Consider the following 19,907-nt stretch of genomic DNA (forward strand, 5'->3'; position numbering starts at 1 on the left):
GTGTTTTAAACATTTGCCAAGGCTTCTAAGTGATGCTGAAATTCACACTGCACAATTACCTTTGAAGTGTTTCTGTGTCAAGTGTGTACATTCACAGTAGCAGAAAGGCAGCACAGTTACACCCATACTCACCCCCTCTCACACTCTTTCTCCCAATCCTCTTTGCCTGCCCATCTGCCTGCCTGACCTTGCTTCTGTTAAATTCAATGGGAGCAGAATTACATCCTGTCTGGTATGAGTGAAATTCTCCCCTGTACAGAGGATCAACACAAGTTCTGTGCATAGTTCTTGTGCTGGCCTTCTTCACAGAGGTGAATTTCATGCTTATGAATGCTAGGGAATAGCGGTCTTGTTTGGTTTTTTTTTTTTTTTTAAACCCATTTTTACCTGGGTAAAATTTTAAAAGAAAACACACATAAGGCCTTTATTCCTGCAATTTGTCCTCATTCAAATTGTCCTCTTATGAATAGTCCCATTGAAGTCATGACTACTTGTCTGAGTATATGTTATAGCATTCAATCCATCTATCATGGTGGGTTTGGGGCAGTGGGTTGGTATTGAACACGCATTTATTTAATAGGGGCTGCAGTCAAAACTAACACTTTGTCACTTTTATGACTTTTATTACAGCTGACTATATAGTGATGCAGTTCGGCCGCGTGGCTGAGGATGTATTCACCATGGACTACAACTACCCAATGTGTGCACTACAGGCCTTTGCTATTGCCCTCTCCAGTTTTGACAGCAAATTGGCTTGTGAGTAAACAGGAGTGGTGGAGTCTCCACACAGCTGAGCAGTATGCCACAAGGGAAAACAACATGATTCCAAATACTCACTGGTATCATTTATGGTTCATACAAACCAGGCCAGGTAAAATTCATTTTTGGAAGGACCACCATATTGCTGGGGAGAAAATAATTGGAATCTTTTAAACATTCAGGACATTCAGGAAATATTGTTTTATCTGTTATATATTTTTCTGGAAGTGGCATCAAGTTTCTGTAAATAAAAGTCCAGTCTGATAGTCTTAGCTATGTTATGGAGAGGTGCCATGATGTACTGTACCATGGCTCAAATAACACCATTCCCAGTGGTGTCTCTTTTCTAAATCCATGAAACCTATCTTAAAAAAAAAGTCTGTTTTTATGTTAAGAAGTATTCAGAGGCTGTACTCAGACCTCAAGATTGTGTTGAATACTTTGAACGTCACATCACCCAACACAGAAGAAACGATCACCAAAAAAGATGCACTTTTTGAACAGACGAGGATCTCGTGTAATATAAAACCAAGTCTGAGGGTGAAAGGCCTATCTATATTGGACTGAACTTGATTTGTTGCTATTATTTATGTGGAGGAGCAGAGTGAGTTTTAATTATAGTAGGAGAAAAAGGAGAAGTAGACAGCACAAAATAATGTTGCACAAGTCACTTGAATTCTAAGGTGTCTTTTTTTTTATGTTTTCACATCTATTTGCTTTTAAGTTCTGTTTCAAATGAAAACCTATTGGAATTCTAGAAAGGGAAAAAATCTGAATGCCAGCATTTTGGCATGCTGGGTCTTGGGAATTATATCCTTATATATCCCTATATCAATTCAGATACATATTTTGTGTCAAGTGATATAAATATTTGGATAAAGATCTCTTCACAGAGCTGCATCATTATTTTAAGCCAGTTGTGTGAATGATGAAGGAAAGTAGTAGAAATAATATATTAAATTAGTCTGGCCTTTTGTGATTTAAATTTTGGATATTGAGTTTTGTCAAATCTGCAGTAACAATTTTCATATTTATTTCTCATTATAAAAGTGCTTGAAATCTATTGAAATCTATTTTACATTATAATGTAAAAGTGCCAGCTACTGAGCTAAATTCTTCTCGGCAAATATAGTGTACATTACAGACAAATTAGATTCATTCAGGACATACAAATAGCTTAAAATAGGATTTTCTTTTGTTTCATCTTTTCTGATAGGATATATAAATAAATATCATTTCAAAATACAAGCTGTCCACTCAGCTTTCTTGCATTGTAAACATCTCAAAAGTCATCAAGGAAAGACTTTAACTATGAGAAATGCATAAAACCCCATTTAAAATTTTATTTAAAAATTATTTAAAAATAATGGAGATCCTGAGTCTTACTTCTATTTTCCCTTACAATAATATTCCCAAACTAACACAACAGTTTATCAGAAGAGCTTTAAATATTGGAGTAACATTTTATACTGTGCTTATAAAAAAAACCCTTTTTATCCTTAGGAGCATATCTAGATTATATAATGAGAAAATGAGATCAGATCTGCTTGTCTCATAGCTTCCAGTCCCTGTGTGACCATAGGGGACAGGCCATTAGGACAGGTGGTGCCATTTGGACTGTATGATTTCAACTAATAAGAGAAATATGTTTTATTCTGTGCCTCTGCCTCCAGGTCTCATTACAGATATAGGGACAAAGAAATTTCAGTGGACAGATGTGCTTGCAGTTGGATTGTTGTTGCTTAATTTACAGCTTTATATGAAAGTCTGTTTTAAATAGAATAAACCCATTTTAAATCCCACTGAAGTCAATGAAGAGAAGCCTCCTGGCTTTGATAGGGGGCTGTTCACCCCGGCACAACCTATTGAATATGTTCTAAACAATAGCAGAGACTGCCCTTCATCTTCAGTCTTTTCACAAAAGAAATATTTTCTTCCTGTAGTATAGAATAAGAAAGATATCTCCTGATCTGAGATAAAGAAGTGAGTTCCTTCAATGAATGATAAAAATGGTAATCAACCAGCAGTTTTCATTATTCAGCACTTTGCTAGTATGAGACCCCAGCAAATGGGTGTGTTCTCCTCTCTGTCAACTGTTGTGTTCTTGCACTACATCTGAGGCACTCTCTCAGCCCCTGTCCACTATCTGATTTTAAATTTTAACAAACAAATAAATGGCATTCATGTTATTGTTTGACAACTTCTAAGCTTACTCAGTGCTTCTAGGACTAGCTAGAGTTTTGGTTCAGCCCATTGCAAAGATAGATACAATTTGTTGAACTTGGATCTGGTCTCAATTCCAAGGTGTAGAAGGTGTTGGAATCTGGGGGGTTGATTCTGGCCATCTCCAATGATAATTATATGCCTAGAAAATGGCATGTGGCATTGCCACATACTTCTATCTACTTGCAAAATCCACTCAAACGAACAGAATGTCTTAGTCCATTTTCTTTTAATTGGGTGGGAAAATGGCCTGTAAGTTACACTGGAAAGAATATTGATTACAGTCTTCCTAATGTTACTTCACAGTACCATAAAACAGTACTAGCTAAGTAACTGTAAAAGGAAATTATCTTTACAGTAGTCACTAGAAAATGAATACCTTGTATAAAGAAGGATCTTTGTCACCCAGAGCACCCCACACCAACAAAGAGAATAGAAGGCGTAACAAAAATTCTGAGACAACTGACTCAGCAAGAAACACCAACTATGAGTATCATCACCCCAAGCTTTGTGATTAGGATTTTCAAAGGCATCTACAGGAATGAGATGCCCAAATCTCACTTAAAATCCCATGGCATTTTTGCAAGAGTTCACTGTGGTGTCCTTACCCTTGCCTGATGATTGTAAAGCAAGATGCTGTGTTGTGTTCAAGCACCTGGCTACTATCTTTTGCCCCAGATGTGGCCACATTTCAGTGGTGACATATCTATTTTGTGAAATGTGTGGGACATTTCCAGATGAAAGACACTACTACATATGAATATTTTTAGGTTCTAATTCCTCTCTCCCCAAATCTTTCATTCTTGCCATCCTGTTAAGCATACAGATTCTTCCTAAACAAAGCACAATATATGGAATTGCATAGGCCCCAAGAAAATAGATCGTGCCTTGCACAATAAAAATGCATTTTGTAAATATTTTCAAAGGTATCTGCCTTCCCAAATAACCTGTTCGACAGGTCTCCCAATTAGACTTGCTGGTAAAAGAGTGCTAGCACCAATATCTTCTGGAATTCCTTCATATCAACATTTAACAGCACATAAACCTTGGCCTTTCAGTATCACAAATAAGAATAATAAGAACAATATCAAGTCGTATAGTTCCCCTACAATGTCCCAGTGAGAATTTGGTTAGAATTGACTTCATAATGTTTTAGCTGTAAGTACTGATGATTTAATCTTGCGTATGTTATTAATTTTGACAGGGAGTCATAAAGAAACTGTGTCTGAATTGCTTATAGGCTAATATCCTATTCTTTTATGTGACTTCTTAATTTAACTTGTCACTTAACAACTAGATTGTTGACAGCAAATCATTTCTTCCTGGACTCTATCTAATTTTCTTTATCTCTGAAGCTCTTCTACTGCTGGTCTGCCTCCTCTCTCCAAGCCCATTATCTTTTATTCTAAGATGTATAAGCCAAATGTGCTTGTTTTGGCAATATCATTCAGTGAATCAGCTGAATAGCGCCATCAGGTGCGCATCCAATAGTGCCCCCACAATGGGGAGCTTTATTGGGGCTGAATTTGGCCCTTTGGCTTTACAGTGAAGTAAATTAATACATTAAGAGGCAAGCGGATACAAAGAGCTTGTCAGAAACATAATCAGCATTTCAATGATTTTAGGAAACCTAGTAATAGCAGTTTCCAAGCCAGTGGCAAATCAGTGGGCAACACTGTCTGGAAGCCTGGAGTTTCTGTTATGAAAATTCTCTTTGTAGGGTTTTCTTATTTGTCCTTTTGGTAAGGGTGAAAGTGATTCTAAAAAATGCAACATGTCAGTGCTGCTAAACTGAGTCCGCATCTGAGAAGCTAACCGTCTTCCCACCCCAAGGGAAGGAATGTCACTTAGGAAAAAAGAGGTTGGGTAAAGCTTCATCGCACGGTAGTAATAACTAGGCCTTTATTATGAATCCTGAAACCATGGAAATCCACTTAAGTGTCTGACCAGTTTATTTCTGCATTTATTTTTCACGTTATCTTACAATAGTATTGTTATCTCCAGACCATTGTGATTGCATAGCACCATAAAGGAGCACTGTTCTCACTCTAGAAATACATTTCTACATACGCTCTAGAAGGGGGCCCAGAATAAAATCCTGTATCTCAACACCCCAAATCCTGTATCCCCAACACCCTCAGGGCTCTGGAGCCAAATTAATGCTGACCATTGTTTGTATAGTGCTGAACCAAAGCCCTGGATGCAAAGCTTCTGGCCCATCTCTAGCTTTTGATGAAGGAATTTTCAGAGAACTGTAACCAGCCATAGACATTATTAGGGTGACCAGGTAGCAACTGTGAAAAAACAAGACAGGGAGTGGGGGGTAATAGGCACCTATATAAGAAAAAGTCCCCAAAAAACAGGACTGTCCCTATAAAAGCAGGACATCTGGTCACTCTACATTATGAGTGAGATTTTCAAAAGCTCTCAGCATTGTACCCCAATGAAAAATCCCACTCTGTATGTTCACTGCCAGCTGAAGAGAATGTGATCAGTTCAGCCCAGGGGTACAGTGAACTTTACTTCAATAGGTCCAGTGTGACCACTTGCATCTTAGCAACTTTTCATAGCATTAATTTGTTTGTTTTGCAGTAGTAACCCGCTGAATAGAGACAGTGTAGGAGACAATCCTTGCCCTGCAGATTGGTACCAGTAGATTTAGTCTTTGATGATAGAACAGGATAGGATAGGTTTCAGAGTAGCAGCCATGTTAGTCTGTATCCGCAAAAAGAAAAGGAGTACTTGTGGCACCTTAGAGACTGACCAGTGAGCTGTAGCTCACGAAAGCTTATGCTCAAATAAATTTGTTAGTCTCTAAGGTGCCACAAGTACTCCTTTTCTTTTTTCAGGATAGGATAGTCTTTCTTCCTGATCCTGCAAAGAGCTGATGGACTCTTACACCTAAGCAGGGCCACTGATATTTAGCGGGTACTCAGAGATACAGAGTTTTGGTTTGAAGTCAATGGATCTCTGCACAGCATAAGAGTTGCCTCTACTAACCTTTTGCAGAACAGGAACCTGATGCTGTCAATTTCTAAACTGGCTGAAAACACATGATTTTGTGACTCAGTAAGAAAACACATGTACAATTTGTACTGAAGTAGGCTCTTGCCTGTAAAATACCTCTTCAGATAAATCTGGTTACCACATTTAGTAGAATGGCAAACGGTGGCTGCCCTTATTAGAAGTATGGGTTGATTCTCAATTTCTTGTCAAATCTCCATAAAGGACATGTTTGTGGTTATTGGAAAAACATTGCTCTCCATTCTCATATAAACCTCAGTTTGGCCTTAGATCTTTCTGCAGATGAAGACTATACATGTCACTACACACCACTGATTTTCCCCTAGCTAATCACATGTGACCTCAGACTCCTCCCATGCACACTGCTCTGTGAAAATACAGTCCTTCCGTTTGCTTCTGCCCCTTCTAAACTCCCTTTTACATTTTCTAATCAGTAGCCACCTAAAATTGTTTTGTTGCTTTTTTAGTGTTTGCTTTGATATTACAGCTGGCTGATGAGGAGAAAAGGATTTGTGAAAATACTTTCCATTTTGTTTTTGTTTTTCAGAAATTTCAAAATATTTTGCTCTGAGTACACTGAACTCAAGCTCAGTAGCTGACACTCAGAAATACATTTGGGTTGGAAGAAATTGCATTAATACTTTTTTAAATGTATTTTATTTAACTGCCAAGAGGGTATAAATAATTCTTTTTAGATAGGTGCATGTTTGTCAGAACCCTTACTAAGAAGACTTGAACTATGTGACCTTTCTTGAAAGCCTGTTTATTAGGTACAGTGTACTGGTTTTGTCAGATTGCTTTATGTAGATGATGCACTTAAGAAAAGTTAAGTTAAATTGTTGAGGAAAACTTTCTACGTGCTTTATAATTTGGTTGGCCAGTAACTGTTCTAACAGTTGCCACACAATGAGTATGTTTTATGTAAAACTACAGTAGCACTTTAAAAAAAAAAAAAACACTTACAGAACCTTGCCTATACATAAATAGGAATTTTTTTAAAGCCCTGCTTGAAAGTCTGACCCCACAGATCCTCAGAATAACAACAGGCTATGTTGCATATGGTTGTTGATGCACACCATTTGGAAAAAGTACCCCTAAAAGACACAATCTGTATTAAAATTGGCCTAAAGTTGAAGCATTATCTAGTAGTTAGAGCACATGACTGGAAAGGAGGAGGACCTGGGTTTTAGTCTCATGCTGACTCACTGTGTGTCTTCGGGCAAGTCACATAACCACTTTGTGCCTCAGCTTCCCCATGTGTCAAATGGTGATCATTATTATCAGACCATCTTCCCAGTTCTATTTTGAGGCTTAATCAGTTGAATGCTTTGAGACGCTTGGATAGCAGATACTATTTATGTGTTAGGTCTTACATTTCAGTTGATATTGCTGGAAACATAAAAGTGTGAATTATTATTTGTTACCTGGGCAATTTAGAGAAACTTACTAGCTAATGAAATTGTTGGGTAAAATCCTTGCCCCATTAGAATCAATGGGAGTTTTGTCACTGATTTCAGCAAGGCCCAGGCTTTCACCCTCAATGTACCCCTGATTATCAAATGAGCAGAAAAACACTGTGTCAGAGATATTGGGCAAACAATGTGATACTGTTTTCCTTTTTTCCAAAGTGATGTATAGCTGTATTTTAGTGTACATTTATAAGTCGTCATAAAACCAGCATTCCTGAACGTATTCCATTGACTCTTTTAATCCTGTTGCCTGGTTGTCCTTCCTTCATGTTGAAAATCAGGCACTTACAATTTGGGCGGCACAGTGTCTTTTGCATAATTTTTCTATGAATCAGCTGTTAATAACTGGCATGGTGCATGTCTGCTTTAAAACCAGTGGGCCTGGTATGAACTATGACTGACCTCTTCCAACACAACTTGCTTCTGACATAGGAAGCTGTAAATGCTGCTTCTCCCTTTTAGTGATCCTTACCCAGGACTGTGCAGCTCATTTAGGAATGTCACAAGTAACACTAAATTGTAAAACAAACTTTCCCAGAAAAACAGAATGAGAATGGTAAATCATATTTACTTTTTAGTGTTAAGACCTGGTTGATCATGAATATTTGTGCATATGATGAAATCCTAAGGAAATTACTTGTTCAGAATTTCTGTTTAGAAGCTTCTCTTGAGGTCTGGATCTCATTTAAGTTATTCAGAAAAACATTAAGGCCCTGATCCTACAACTGGCACTGTATCAGTAGGCCCCTGTACCCAGACATAACCCCATTAACTTTGGCCACAGCAGTGTGCCAGTGTGAAGGCAGTTGCAGGATCAGGAACAAAAACTTAAAGACTGGGAGTTTCATAATGGCCTAAGCGAGTCAGGAGCCAAAGTACCAATAGGATTTGGGCTCCTAACTTCCTTAGGCACTTTTGAACTTCTCCCTCCAAACCACTTACTAAAATCACTGTATTAACTGCTAACAAATGCACAACTGCATGATCTTCTTAGTCCCATTTGATTCTTCAGGCTATTCTGCACTGTCTCAGATACTGATACTATCACTTTATACTACGTTTGGCCTTGAGCCATGGGAAAATCCCTTCATTTGACCAATCATTTTTGTAATGCAGAATACCCCAAAACGTAAGAAATGTGAATGGATTTTTGTTAATAGTTCTGCTTTAGGGACCATCTACCTTAGAAAAGTAACAGTTGAAACATGTTTGTCAGACATGGCTATGGCCTACCCACCTTACAGGAGGATTGTTTCTTCCCAGTATGGAGTGGATAGAAGACATCCTAAGGCTTGACATTGGCCAAAAGCCTGTTCCCTAATATACAAAGGATTTCCTGTCCACCCTAGAAAAAAGAAATCCTATTATAATAAAGTTTAGCCTCAGATGTCTCTAAACATGGTTATTTTTCTAGCACAGAGGATGGCCTTACTTAAAGTGTTCCCAAAGAAAAAGATAGGGCCCAGATAAAGCTGTGATTTCTGTGTAGCTATAGATACACTACCTTGGTCCTACTGAGAGAGAGCTGCCTTTGCCAGCAGCTTTCTTTGCCAATCTGTGGAAATGCATTTTGGATGGTAGTCAGTAGCTGTCTTAGGGTTATCCTAGTGGAGTTACTATGACAAACCTCTGATTTTTCTCCACCATATAGGCTCAATATTTTGATGCGCTGTCACTTCCTTGGTTCTGGACATCAGTATTGTCCAATGCCAGCTGCAGAGGGGTTAGTAGTAGATCAGAAAAATTCAACATTTTCATGAAGAAAAGAATGCAATTTCCACTACATTTCTTCTGGACCTCCATCCACCCGCACATTTTTGACTGACTCTAGTTTGGAGTCTTAGTGGTTGGCATTAGGAAAAAAATGTCTCATTTAAACCAAAACAGGGATTTATAGACTTTATCACAAGGGCTTACCACCTATCTGACTGATAACTCCTACTTGCCAGCAGTCACTCCAAGAAATGTGAACCCTGATATCCAGGAATCACTTTGGCAAATCTTTAACTACATGACAGGTTTGGAAACTCATCTGATCATACTCTTCTTTCACTGAAAATTTCCTTTTGTTATGTTTCTTGCAATAGTGTTCCATATATTTTAGGGTCAGTTTATGTTGTTAGGCCAATAAATATCAAAGCTCCTAAACAAACATCTAAAAAATAACACTATGTAGCAGTCCACAAGGACTGTACAAGTTAGCTAGTAAAACATCCCCAGAGTGGTGGGATAATATTATTGTCCTCTTACTGTTGTTAGGCTATCTGAGATGCTGACAGGTTAAATGACTCACACTAGGGCAAACAGCAAGTCATTAACGGAAACTGGAACTCCAGAGATCTTGGTCCCAGATCTGTGCTCTAATGATTAAAGTACAGGTGATTCATTTCTGGGTGGAGGTACTCAGTTTTCAGCTCACATTGATAACACTAACCTCTTTCACTTTTACACTGAATATTAGGAAATCACAACTCCATCAGTTCTAAGATTTCTCACCAGGAAATTGAAAATCGTACCAAAAATCCAGCTTCAAATAATTTAATCCCATAAACCCTGCTTCTGCCGTGGCAGGAGTTTTTATTGGTCTGGCCATTAAAATAAATAGCGTAAGAGGGACATGCTGTATGTGGAATGGTCAGTACCAGAGGAATTAGGAATCTTCAACAGTCCAGAGGCCATATTTCATGGCAGGGGTTTTGCAGAAAAGTTTCCGTATTGTGTTGTGGTCTCTCCAATATAATGTAGGTCCTCGTTTGTCTCCCCTTGCCTCCCCACCCCACCTAATTAATGGTAGATGAATGGCTTATATTTCTCCATGGTATGTGTGAGGAACTAGAAAATAATAATGCAATTTACCAATTAGGTAAATTCTTCCAATTCCTTCACCAAAATCTTCCATGTTGGCACAATTATTTTAAATCGTGTTTTGTTTTGTTTTAAATTGGGGGCCATATTATTCCCATGCAGAAGCCTTTAAGGCTGTCTTTGTATAAGTGTCTGAAAATGAAAGGCTGCTCAGCAAATAAATTAAATCAGGCCAGCCAACTTCTGCTTAATAAGATAACATTGGAAATTATATTCAGTTCCTAACCCTTCCAGTTCTTTCCAAGGTATAATGTACTTACGTTGCAAGTATAAACACATCATTTACTATAATTCTCAACTTCAAGTCTGGGTTCAGGTAGGGACATGGCACCAGGATACCCCTTTTAAAGATTTATAACAATGTTTTGCTACTAAGATGAGTCTGGGGGCAGATCCTCAGCTGTTGTAAATTGTTACTGCTCCATTGAACAGTGCTAGGACAATTGACATCAGCTGAGGATCTGCCCCCAACACTGTGCTATATTTGTTTTCAGCACCATTGACCCTGGTGACCCTATTTTGGAATAGTTAGGGCAGATAGTGAGGCTGTGTTTCTACTTGGTCTAACTTCAAATAATCTTTTACAGCCTTAGTTACACATGCTAGTCGGATCAATAAATTTCTGGCTTGGAATCCCTGCTTTTCATTCTTCATCCAGTTCTCTCCTGCTTCAAGGTGCTATGAGTTAAGCTTATCTAGACAGAACAATACTGTGATTTGTGTCCATTCAAAATGATCCAACAGGACTTGAATTTCCTATTTCAGTGAATGAATGGCTTGGGAACAATCTATGGCCAAGAATTGTCTGTAGAAATTGATTAGTGCATAGTTTTGATTAGTGAATACATTTGTGAAAACTGTAAACTGCCCCTGGAGAATTCATCAATAGAATTAAAGAGGCTAAATGAATAAACTGCAATAGGGTAAGCTCTCAGCTCTTCACCTCTTTCCATATTTTGGCTCTCATAATGGAGGGGATGGTGGAATTGTCTAACTCCGCCTCCCTGATTCTCTCAAGGGTGAATATTGTGTGACTACTTCCAGGAGGGTGTTGAGCCTTTTAAGGCATTTGATGCCCTTATCATTGGTGTTAGTTAATTTGCCAGATTGTGCCTTGCACTGGTGCAATCTAAGGTAGTTGAACTTTAAAGCCTGGATCATCTCTGACCAAGATACTCAAGCGCATTTGTAAAATGGATTCACTTTTCCCTTATGCTCAGTTGTGGCAATTAAAATCTGCTAGGCTGCTCTAAATATTGGCTCCCTAAGGTGTATTGTCCAGACACAGCAACAGGTCGCTGGGGACCCTCACCTCTGGCATCTGCTTCTTCTGGTGGCATGAGAGAGCCAGAATGTGACCATGCTCAGAGCAAGGCATAGAGCACACCAGTATACTTGGGCTTTACAGTGGCTCCATTATGACAGAAACATCTGTTTATTTTTAACTGTTCATTGGAAAGACCAACATTTCCTTTTCTCTGCCCCTCCTTCCCCCCACCAGGGATTTTGATGACCCTGATGTCATTCATAGCAATGGTCACAGTGTAAGAAAACCACTCAGCATTTCACAGCTGATGGTTAGTTATCATTAAGAAATGCAACTATTGAATTCTCAGCCATCATTCTGCTACATCCTGTGCATGATTCCTTTTGCATGCTTGCTTCCCACTCTACATACAGTAGCTCATTTTGTGTGCCGGTGAGGCTGCTGCAAAGATGTGCATGGAACCTTAACAAAAATGAATGATATTGCATTAGAGATATACGTTCTCTAATGGTCAGGAACAGCTTCTCATGAGCGGGAACCAGTTTTGACTGGTGACTCTTTAAGCGTGCTAGCACTTTCAGTCAGAGTTCTGTATTGATGTGCTGAACACCACTGCATATAAGAACACAGAAACTTTAATCACAACTTCTCCAAATGGATTTCTTTGTTCTTTCTAATTCCAATGGTTTCAGCCTTCTGGCCATCTTTTCCTGGAAGAACGAAGACACAAACTGAGGAGGGTAGTTACAAAGAACCTAGGAAGTAAGAAGGAAGTCCATGTACAAAGGCTGTACGGTTTCATTTTGTACCCAGAGTGGTGTACAGGCAATAGAATGAAAGCCACTCAGTGAGTGAATAATTGACAATCAGTGTGATTTCTGTGTGAAAGCTTTGGCATACCATTTATTGGAAACCTTTTCTCGCTAATAAAAGACATCCTCATCTATTGAATGGTACTAACAAGGAATAATGGAATTGGATATTGCTTGATGTTATATAATGATCATTGGTGGGATGATATGTTAATGAGAGCGCTTGGGAGCAGGTCTCCTTGTACAAATTGTTTCTTTATCCAGTTAGTGGAAAAGCGTGGTCTCTTGTTCAGATTTTGTACATACTTGTTTGTATCCCCCCAAAGCCCATTGGAGTAAATGAGATTTTCCACTGACTTGGATGGACTTTGGCTCTACCCCTGCACCCACATACTTGTGTGCCTCCATGAAGATATCCATGTGGCTTTTTTCTTTGTTTCTAAATTGGGCTGACCTTGACTTAGAGAAATCAAGCACTACAGGTACTTGCATAAATATTCTTTAAAATAAATTGGCCATCAGAGACCAAATTTAGCTTTGAAGTACATCCCATGAAACCCGATTAAACTCAAAGGAGTTACACCAAGCATATGTCAGTGCAGAATTGGGCCTGTTCTATGGAATGTGCCTTAAAATCATGAGACCCTATATTGCAACCAATGTGATGTATAATAAAATGTATATTGTAAGTAGCTGTGCATGCTGGAGAAACTAGACCTGTCACACAGCCATACTTTGCAGAATAGTATCTAATAATCTAGCTTGCAGAGCAATTGCAAAATCACCTAGGAAGGCTCCCTGAGCGATAAAGGATATCAATAACAAACTAACAAGCCTTTTAGCTCCATATTCTAAAACTTGTAAGAGGAAAAAAATAAATGTTTGGCCTTTAAGTTTATTTTGTTGGCACTTTAAAGTATAAGTATAAATGTGTACATGGCATTTAAACAAAGGACTTCTTTCAAAAGAGACTGATGAGATGTTTTATAGTCACATTATAAAAAGAGAACACATACGTGCCCTACGTAACTTTTCATTCGTTTTTCCAACATTGCCCAATATGTTTGATATGAATTCACAAGAAATTTCAGCAGGTGTTAATTAATCACACTTAACTTAATGATCGCTGCAAGAAACATGAGAGATAACTATCACTTAAAGAAAGTTATAAAAAAATTTTTTTTCAATTTATTTAGCTTGTGCATATGATAGAAATGATGTGTCCAGTCAATCAGTAAGGCCCCAGTCTTGCATTGATCCTGCACTGACTTTGTGTGGGGGCTCTGTGCAGGTGCAGTGGTTCATCTATGCGCCTCTCATTTCTCCCTTGTTGAATAGATTCTTATAAACATGAATAGGGGAATGAAAATTATAATTTTATTAAAGGATTTTTTTGAATCCAGGACATGCTTATGAAAGCTGGATCTCAGAAAGTGGATGTTTTTGCAATTACTCATTTTCCAAAAGTCCAAGTTTATGTTGACCCCTTAAGATAATTCTTCAAAGCACTATTGTGATCCAGCTAATGACAAAGTGAAGCCTCTGGTGTAGGATATTAGGTGGTAACTAACCTTTTTAGGATTTGTTGGGGGTTATTTGGCTCTGTTAAGGAAGTTTAATCTTTGTTTCTGATTTCTGTTTACTTAAACTTCCAGAAAGTAGAAATTGTAGATGCTACATGTTAGTTTTGTTTTTGTTGTTCCTATAAAGGGAACATACAAAGTTTACTGAAAGATTCTTTTCCCACAGTAAACATTTTTTTAGTTCATCACTGTGCCTTTCCTAAAACAAACCAATGATTATACGGTAAAATTTGACTATGTTACTGTCTGGATTTCCTTTAAATATGAGGATCAAAAAAGGGGAAATGTTCTGAATTGGAAAAGTTTGTGAGTTAATCTTAAGAACAAGTATTTAACCAGTCATACTTTTTTCAGAATGCCTAGAATGTGATATGGCTCTTTGCATAAGACTGTCTTATCCAGTTTTGAGTGGTCAGGCATTTTACTTTTGTTTCGAACTATCTGGAGTTTTAGATAAATCTGCAAAAATGTGCTTTTCTGAAGTAAATTTCTAAAGAAACTCTTTGGTATTCTGGAGCAAATGTATTTATCAGTATATGTAAAAACTAATTTGGTATTTTCACAATTGCATTGTGTATGTTGTAGACTTTTCAGTGTTTGTCGGTACAAAACATCTGCGGAAAAATTAAACTTGAATTGTTTCAAACAAATAATGACCGTTTTTAAAAAGGCTTGGGACTCTCTTCTGAAACTACCTGCGCAGTAGTAGCTAGAGAACTAGTCAGGCATACACAGAATGGGCTCCCCACCATGTTTTTCAGTGAATTTTCATGTTTAAAACAAATACAACCCTCGTGAATTGTAATGGGCCCAGTTCAGCTCGGATCTAAGCTCACTGACTTCAGTGGAGCTGTAGCCATTTGCAGCACTACATGTTTGTACTGAGCTATATCTTACACCCTGTGAACACAAGGACTTGAAACTCTTGCAGAAGGTGCAAAAGCTCCTCCCTCCTCTCCCCAGGTGAAGGGGAAATGACCTCTAGAGGTCCTAACTGGCCATGGGGAAGTTTTCCGGCCTGAAAGAGGCCTGATTCGCTGTTGCCCTTTCTATTACATGTCTGATTGGGACCACCTTGTCTGCTATCCAGAGGGGTTAGACTGACTGCTTTCTCCTGTCTGCTGCCCATCAGCCCAAGGAGCATGCTGATCTGTTTCTCCTGACCAGGGGACGCACACTTTCAGCCCTCTGCAGAGAGCAGACTGGTGCAGGCAGGAGAGAGACGGGGTCAGGGCTGCCCATGCAGCCTGTGATGGGAACTTCAGGATCAGGCTTGGGGTGAGTGGGAGTGCTTGGTGCCTGCTGACCCTACATTTGTTGAACCTTTTGTATAAAATGAAATGAAAAATCAAAGAAACCATCCATTAAATAAAACTAAAATAAATAAAACAGAAAAATTAGACTATAAAATTCAACAATCTCAAATAAAGCACTACGAACAATGTATTACATTAACTACATGTGTGGCAGTGAGAACTGCCACATGGGGATGGGGGGGAGAGAAAAAAGCCCAAGCAGCTGACTCCAAGTAACCACTCATCTCAGAGGATGCTGAGAGCAGGAGGTGTCGGGAGTCAAAATCACCCAGGGAGGAGGCAGTAACACACACACAGCCTGGGAGGCAGGCTGAAGGAATGCCAAGGAGGAAAAACAGAAAGGGGTAGGAGGAAAGGCAGTTGCCTTGGGAAAAAGTTACTGAGTCTGGGGAGGGTTGGGCATAGGTGGGCCTGCCTCCCTAGAAACTTTGAACTCACTAGAGAGGTCAGTGAACTTATGGGGAAATGGGACTAAAGACTCTGGGTGTACAAGATAAACTAAATACTGATACACCCCGTTATAAGTATTACTACGCGGTGACACACACACACACCCCACTAAGCATGCTGCAGTGGAACAATTGCTAAAGCTTTCAGAGAGTTAGCCGTGTTAGTCTGTATCAGCAAAAACGAGTTCTCCTTTTGGCACCTTAAAGACTAACAAATTTATTTGGGCGTAAGCTTTCGTGGGCTAAAACCCACTTCATCAGATGCATGGAGTGGAAAATACAGTAGGGAGGTATAAATACACAGAATATGAAAAGATGGGAGTTGCCTTACCAAGTGGGGGGGTCAGTGCTAACGAGCCACTTAAGGTGGAAGTGGGCTATTCTCAACAGTAGACATGAAGGGGTGGAAATCACTTTTGTAATGCTAATGAGGCCAATGTAAATAAGGTGGCCCATTTCAAACAGTTGACAAGAAGGGGTGAGTATCAGCAGGGGGAAATTAGTTTTTGTAGTGACCCATCCACTCCCAGTCTTTATTCTGGCCTAATTTGATGGTGTCCAGTTTGCAAATTAATTCCAGTTTCTGCAGTTTCTCGTTGGAGTCTGGTTTTGAAGAAGTTTTTTTGTTGAACTCCCATCTTTTCATATGCTGTGTATTTATACCTCCCTACTGTATTTTCCATTCCATGCATCTGATGAAGTGGGTTTTAGCCTACGAAAGCTTATACCCAAATAAATTTGTTAGTCTCTAAGGTGCCACAAGGACTCCTCATTGTAATTGCTAAAGCGAGGTTTAGCTGATTGCCAATACTCATCTTCCCCAGTTCTAATTTCTTAAGCATTAAATAAAAGATTTGGTCTTTGCTGATATCACAGCTATGGTATTTCTGTGATTTGCTGCTGTGTATATGCAACTTAAAATGTGTCAGTGCTGAAATAACAGACATAGAAATGAACCATTTAAAAAATCTTATTTGGTGTCTTGCTTGCTGTCGCACTGAGAGCGATGAGGGCAGTTGAAAAGGATTGATTGTCTTGTTTGGGTAAAGTAGTTCTTATCAGAGACTCATATTGTGCTGGGTCCTAGAGCCTAAGCTTATGTTGTACTTTTTACAACATGCCATTAAATTGATAAAGAAAAACCCTAACAAATGGGACTTAATTGGTGTCAATGAGTGATGCAGATGGAAGATTACTTGAGTGTTTAACTGCTACCCAAACGTCACCTCATTAGTTCCATTTTTAGCATTCTGTGTATCCAGCACTGACCTGGTAGTCCAGACGTCATTTTGTAGTCTGCTTGTTACGCCTGTAATTGTCAGCAGTGGTAAACAAAGTACCAGAAATGATTAAGTGTGGGGGGGTATATATAATTTTATTGGGACAAAAGATTTCATTTAAGCAAGACGCTCGCTACTTAGTTTATTTTTAACAAGATGTGTATTGCTTTAAGTGGCTGGCGTGGGTAACGCGGCCGCTTGTATATCAGCACAGTACAGTGATGCACGCTGTCAGTGAACCCCACAGCATTGGGGAATGACTGTGATTGTGCCAGAGCTAGCACAGTTTTATCACGATCCCAAGTTTGAGGGGATCTGGATCTGGGATTTTGACTTGGCCAATTATAGAGGTCGGCCCTCCATCTATGAAGTTCTGATCTGGATCCAGATAAACATGTCTCCAAAATGTAGAGCTGTCTCTACTAGGAATTAGAGGCAGTACTGGTAGCAATGCCAATAATTAAGGCTGCCCAATGCTTTCCATTATAAGACCCTATTTTTAGATGCTTATATAAATATATACTTATCTCGAAGAGGAAACAAGGTAAATTAATGTAAACAAAAAAAAGTTAGATGGGGTAGAAGCGTATTATTCAGTTCAAGACCTGCCCGTAGAAGGAAGGCTATCAAACTAATGCAGAGGAGAGAGATTCCATATTTAACTACAGTCTGGGGCTGGACTATCAGTTCAGGACTGTATACTCCCTACTGTCCACAACAGACTTTCCATTGATGTCAAAGGGAGGTTTGCACAAAGAGCAAGGAGTGAATGCAGCCTTTATGTAGTTATTAAACTTCATGTATTGTTGATGGGGTACCTTACTATGTCACACTCAGTCTGAAAATATGGTGCCCTTTAGGCAGTTCGTTATCTGTCCACGCTCAAATACTATCCAAGCCATAATATTTGTGTTATTTCCCATTAGGAGGAATAGACACTCCCATCAGTTCTTTATGTTCTGACTTTTCCAGCTTCTCTCTGGCATAATCTTTAACTCTACCTGTTTGGTACCTAAAATGGACTTCACTTTCCAAGACAGTCAACCTGGCACCTATACAGAAAATTGCATCCCCTTAAATACATTTAATTTAAATACAGTCTATATATGTACAAGTACAGTATAATTCCAGTTATCCGAATTACCTTTATCTGAAAATTAACTGTCCCCCATGTAGCCCTATATTGGTTACTCACCTGCTAATAACTTCTCAATTAGCCTCTTAGCATCTGTTACCCTTAATCACTGACTTTGTATTTGTATAGCAGTTCTGAGCAGTTACCTAATCTTGTTTCAGCAACAACAGCTTGGCAGGGCAATGTCGAAAAGAAAAAGATCTGTGTTTGGATCTAAAGCAGAACCCACAGATTCTCAAGAATTCTCTATTAAGCAACATCAGCATTACTCCCTTCGTTCCCTGTATTTCTATACCCGTGAAACTGCAGCTCAAAGTAGATCAAACCTTATGATAAATGGCATTTATCATGGCTAGTCATCCGTCTCTGCTAGGGCTACTACTAATGCTTTAAGCATTTTCAACCATCTGTCAACTCTATGAAGAAAATAAATTAAACAATCTGACAGTTGTTCTTCTTCTATCCCTCGACATTTGGTATTTCCTCTCACATCTACATTCATCTGTGGTGATCAGTCCTGGACCAAGGCAAGTTTAAAGTCTAGTATCTCATGAGCTGTTAGGGCTAGGAATATTTAGAAAGTGAGAAACCCCTCCCCTTTCCACAAGTAGCTTTTGTTTTTAGCCATGGTAGAGCCCAAGTTATCAGACCTCAAATGTGTCACTGGCTAGGGATTCACTATTGCCTTGGTTGGGCATTGGGCCAACTCAATTAAGTTCTGAAATATTGTTTTAAAGAGATTTCTATATTTCATCAGTTATTTCATTTCCTTTGAGGTCTGCTGTTAGGCCAGGCTTTATAGAGAACTGGATATGAAAATAGTACCAATGTGTCTTAAATGAAAAGAAAAACAAAAACCCTCTGATAATTTTGCTGTACAAATACCCAAGTACACATACATCACATAGTAGCATGGTACAAAGATTTTACTGGCACATGTTTGAGATGCTAATGAATTATTAAGGGTGTCTTTACCAGTCCTCAGTAAAGTGGGCATCACAATTGTTCGTTCTTTAGTACTTTCTTTCAGATTCTGCCTTTGGTTATTGCATGGATCTGAATTGACTTTGCTATTGCAAAGAACGTCCTGCATTTTAGTATCAAATGTTATTAAAGAGAGTTAACTCTAAAGATGCATGTGGCACTTTTACTCAATTTACATTTGTTTTGAGATGTATAGCAAACAGCAACCAAAAATCAAATAAAAACAAAAACCTTTTTAATTTCACAGACATGTATTTATAAACAGTAGGACACTGAATGCTAGAAGCACACCTTCTCAGACACTAGAATTTCCTAAACCCTAGTTTCCATGACCTGCTGTAAAATCTTATTCACATTCAGGAACCCAGATGCTCTCTTTGTTTGTCATGATACCATTTGGGCTCCTGCAGCAGATTAAAATGCACCGTGTGCTACATCAAGTCTACAAAACAATGACTGTGGATGATAATCCTGTTTAGTCAAATCCATTACTCCTGGGGGAATTCTGTGCCAAAAAATTAAAAATTCTGTACCCAATATTTTAAAATTGTGTATATTTTATTTGTCAAAAATAACAATATAATCACACCAGTTTTCATTATTTTGGTCATTTAAATACCCATCAGCAACTGTGTCTGTGCCAATACAGACAACAAAAAAGATTCAGGAAATGTTTTTTAGACAAATAGATTCCTTACAAGACATATTGATACAGAACTCTGAGTAATAATTAATTTAAAC

The 19,907-nt window shown here is 38.7% G+C and overlaps 1 protein-coding gene across 10 annotated transcripts in view; it reads left to right on the forward strand.

Moving 5' to 3' along the window:
- TUB (TUB bipartite transcription factor) overlaps nucleotides 1-14,619 on the forward strand; it is a 253,141-nt gene extending 238,522 nt beyond the window's left edge. For all 10 annotated transcript variants that reach the window (XM_074954963.1, XM_074954971.1, XM_074954968.1 and 7 more), the window contains one exon: nucleotides 631-14,619. In XM_074954963.1, coding sequence (XP_074811064.1) covers nucleotides 631-764 — 134 coding nt within the window. In that variant the 3' untranslated portion in view covers nucleotides 765-14,619. The remainder of the gene's footprint in view (nucleotides 1-630) is intronic.
- Nucleotides 14,620-19,907: the final 5,288 nt, after the last annotated feature.

Source organism: Natator depressus, chromosome 6 (assembly GCF_965152275.1).
Source record: "Natator depressus isolate rNatDep1 chromosome 6, rNatDep2.hap1, whole genome shotgun sequence".
NCBI classification, from domain to species: Eukaryota; Metazoa; Chordata; order Testudines; family Cheloniidae; genus Natator; species Natator depressus.